The 4,150-nt window shown below is 42.1% G+C and overlaps 1 protein-coding gene across 1 annotated transcript; it reads left to right on the forward strand.

Annotated features, from left to right (window-relative positions):
* The first annotated feature begins 1,649 nt into the window (after positions 1-1,649).
* On the forward strand, positions 1,650-2,614 carry LOC6607752. The gene is made up of 2 exons (XM_002032479.2): positions 1,650-1,987; positions 2,042-2,614. Exons 1-2 carry the CDS (start codon positions 1,720-1,722, stop codon positions 2,272-2,274), a joined length of 501 nt encoding a protein of 166 aa, XP_002032515.1. The 5' UTR covers positions 1,650-1,719; the 3' UTR covers positions 2,275-2,614.
* The last annotated feature ends 1,536 nt before the right edge of the window (positions 2,615-4,150 follow it).

Genomic DNA, 4,150 nt, shown 5'->3' on the forward strand with positions numbered 1-4,150 from the left:
CGGACCGCTAACAAACCGCAAGCAATGTCAAGTGGCACGAGGTGGAAACAAAAGACACAAGCAGGAACTACGACAAAAAAATGACATGTCCTGGGCCACGCCCAAACCAAAACCGCACTCTTACACATGCAACTTCCCTTTTTGTGTCCTCAAAACAAAAAAAAAAAAAAAACAAAAAAAACAGGAAAAAGGGAAAAAAGAACACTCAAAGGATAAGGTATATCCTGGCCAAGTCGCGCACGCACATTTCGCACAAATTCCCGTCGAGTTTGTCAATAAAAATAAAGAACCCTGCCGCCTTTAGGCCAACTTCCCATTGCGTGACAATCGGCACCTGGTCTCAAAAACATACAAACCGGCGAATGGGACGCCCAATAATTGATCATAACATAATTCCCAGCCTATCAAATGTGAATCATTCATTTATACTTGCGAGTGCTTGTGAGGGTTTACATAGGCAGTTGCAAAAGTTGACTTTTCAGTTTAAACTGTGTTTGTTATTCACCGGCTTACATCTTTGATGTGTTTTCCTTCTAGTTAAGGGCTTACTTTTTGTAAATATTTATTATGCACTGAGAATACATTTTACAGGTCAAATGCTCAGTAATGCAAGTAAGTTCAAATAGAAAAGCTGTCAAATTTAATTGAAAATCTTCACTTCACTAATTTATAGAGTATTCAATCTTCGACTTTTGTAACCCAGCAGGTGCTTAAACTATGCTCCTCGGTTTTCAATTTCATACCCGATTCGTTTTCTTTTGGGAAGCTTTCCCTTTCTGTTTTTCCGACTGTCTCTGGTGCGCCTGCTGTATTAATGGCATTTATTATTTTCTCGTTACACGTTGACTTTTGTGCGGGAATTTCTCAAAGCGGACGCGTCCTTTGCCTCAGAAGCGCAACAAACGATAACAGCTGACAAGGATAAAGTGCAAACGCCGTCATCGGGAGTGGGTCGAATAGGAAAATTCAAGTAGTTGGTCACCTGGACAGCCAGGACATGGTGTAACCATCTGTGAGTGCCTGTCTGGCTGCTCGACTTCGGATTTGGCCTGGGCAGGCAGTTTTTCTTCATTTCGAGCAAATCTGCTGGGCCAGCGATAAAGCACTTGGCATCGCGCCTTGTTTGGCCTTTAAATTAAAATTTATAACAGCCGACAAGTCGCGCCGCATCGCTGGGGAAATGGGTCGCGCTTAGTTAATTGGACTGGCTGATGAATTGTTGAGCCGTTGGCAAATTAACCCTCATCAGGTTCGGAGGGGTCGCCTCGACACCTCCCTTATCCTTCTTATCCGGCGGATCCCTGCTCCACCTCCTGCCTCTGTTGCACACATGAACACGCACGTAGGACGACAGGTGACGGGGCAGATAAATTGCGGCTGATATATTTACACACAAATGAAAAATAGAAAGAAACAAAAAAAAAAAAACGAAAATACAAATACAAATACTGGGATAAATTTATTTTTTGGGTCAAATGGAAATGCTTGGCAATTACAATTTTATCTCGCATTTCCTTGAATTCAATTACTGCTGAGAGACTACTATCGTTTCAAAATTAATGCTGAATTTATTAAGAATTCACTTAAAAAACACTTTTACCATGTTGGAAATAAATGTATATTAAAGATATGATTAGAAACAAATCAAATAACAACATTAGCACAGAACAATCTTTCAAAATCACACTTATTCCACACACTACATTTTTGATATAAGACATGCACACCGGAAAATGTCTGGTAGCGTGGCTAATTGCATCTTTATGCTACATAGGAATAGGTGGCGCATTGAAGGACGTAAACGAGGGACGCATAGCGGGCCCTCTATGCTCAAACTGCATAAAAATTCAACGCAAATGTACCGTCTCCCATTCTGGCCTATTTTGTAAAAATAAAACGGATAGGGAGAAGATATTGTTTTCAAACAGCTTAGGGAAAAAATTATACACTTTGGATGAGTGTGTTCCTCACAAGTACAACGTTACGGGTAAGTGTGAGAGTTAGCCCTGTGCTGCCACATCGCAACTAATGCGTCTTAAAGGTCCGCTCCTGGACTGGTGCTGTCTGTGGTCGCCGAAGTTGGGCTGCCAGCAATTGGCCGGAATCTACTACCAAAACCAAACTCGCTGGAGGGACACCTGCGAGATTTGCCTGCACTCCTGCATCTGCGATGAGGATACGAACGGTGTGGTCAAGTGCTCACCCTTGGCTGGCTGGCTGGCTGCCCTGGGCATTCTGGGCATCCTGCTGTCGAGGTCTTATCTACGGTCTTGAGATGCGCTGCTTTGCATATCACTGGAAATTCAATAAGGTTGCATCCATGCGGGAATTTCGAGTGGCCGGGCACATATCGAAAAACAAAGTGGCCATTGCACTTAGCCAAGGCGAATACAAATCAAGGCAACAATGGGTCTGCCACTGTCCCCCAGCGACACGGGGCACATGACTCTGGCCAAAAGGGGAGCCGTGGCATATCATATTGTTTCTGTTGATTTTACTCGGAAAGTGCCAGGGTTGAGCGATATTCAGAAGTCGGAATAGTGGCTTTTCAAATGAACATTGTAAATTAAAAGCAGTCCAAAAAGCAATTCAGAAAAGCTGTAAATATGTATTGATTTTGGTTCTATGATCTAAAAGTATAGTGATCAACTCGAGTTCTCATTGTTTTGCATATTGCGTTTGTTGCTTCACGGCAAAGTAGGTGCTTCATTCCGCAGGGTGTGAATGTATGTATACACGAATGAAGATGAACCAAAATTGGAGCAAGCGTTCCCTTTTCGAGTCGAAGTCCCAGAATGGACCCCGGCCTTTGTCTGCCAGTTCATTGGCCCACTTCCCGCCCTTACTATATGTTGCCCAGCTGCAGCGCCCAAAATGCAAATGAGCAACTCTGGATCTGGTTCAGATTCTGATTCTGATTCTGGATCTGGACACTGGATGCTGTATTCGGGATGCTGGCTACTGGCCAAGCGGGAATGGGGCCGAAAGCGAGTAGCCGAACAAAAAACATTAAACTGAGTGTGGCCAACTTTAAACGAACCGAGTGCCGACAGCATAACCCGACCCACTGCGTTTGTTATATTTTATTTACTAAGTGCAAATGTTGTTTGCAGTCATTGAAATTGAAACAAATATATATATACGCACGCACACCAGCACATAAAACCCAAAAATAAGAGCCCAAAATGAAACAAACACACACACATACAAAGAGACAGCGGAAAAGCCTAAGCCATTTGTAGCCCTTTTGTGAGCAGCAACAAACACGCAAACTTAGCTGCCTCATCATGCCGCCATTAATGTGCATGTGTGTTAGTGTGGGGCACCTCTCGCTCTGTAAAAGTGTGTGTGTGTGTGTTTGTGTAAAAGTTATAGTAAAAGCGAGACGCACGTATTTTAATATGTGCCCCAAAGCAGAAGAAAAATCGCACGTACGTGACTTCATTTGCTCAGCTCTGTCCCATTGCCTCTGGCCTCTACTGTCCTCTGCTTTTCCCACTGTGCCTCCTTTTTTTGGGCAGGGTTGCCATCGATAGTTGGTCCTGCGAGCTGGATTGCCAGGCCGCGAGATATCCGCGGATTATTTGCCACTAATTTGCAATTATACTGGGTTTTAACTACCGATTAAAATTCATCGGTTAATGTAATTGTTCATTATTAACAACAATACTTTCATCGAAATAATAATAAAAAAAAACAAAACAACTTATTTTGCAACTATTTATGGAGCTTAATAATAATTAAAGCTTGTAAAGCAGTAAAAACCATTCTTTGTGCTCAAATCAATAATTTAAACAAAGCAAATTTTTAAAACGCCAAAACTTTAAGAAAAAACATAGAACAAAATGCATTTAAATTAACCATCGACATTTATGTAAAAATAAGAACACACTTAATGGGCCATAGCTAACTTGACTAGCAAAATTTGAGTTTTTAATCGCCTCCAAATAAATTGATTGCATCTAAAATAAAGCTTATCCTTTTTCATGGCCTTTAATGCTACGAATTAGGATTTGCATGAACTTTGGGTCTCACCCAATTGACTTGTTCCCCCATCTCGCACAGGAATATGATTTTGTCGTGTCCTGTCTGCTTCTATTCTGATCCTTTGGCCCCTGCCAATTCGTCCTGTTAACCTTTTCCAGTGCTA

This window comes from Drosophila sechellia, chromosome 3R (genome assembly GCF_004382195.2).
Source record: "Drosophila sechellia strain sech25 chromosome 3R, ASM438219v1, whole genome shotgun sequence".
In the NCBI taxonomy this organism is placed as follows: Eukaryota; Metazoa; Arthropoda; class Insecta; order Diptera; family Drosophilidae; genus Drosophila; species Drosophila sechellia.

Bases quoted from the DNA above. Each gene is read 5' to 3' on its own strand.
- LOC6607752 (XM_002032479.2), top strand. From the start codon at position 1,720: ATGCACACCGGAAAATGTCTGGTAGCGTGGCTAATTGCATCTTTATGC. The intron at 1,988-2,041 runs GTAAGTGTGAGA...TGCGTCTTAAAG, and splicing joins TCACAAGTACAACGTTACGG to GTCCGCTCCTGGACTGGTGC.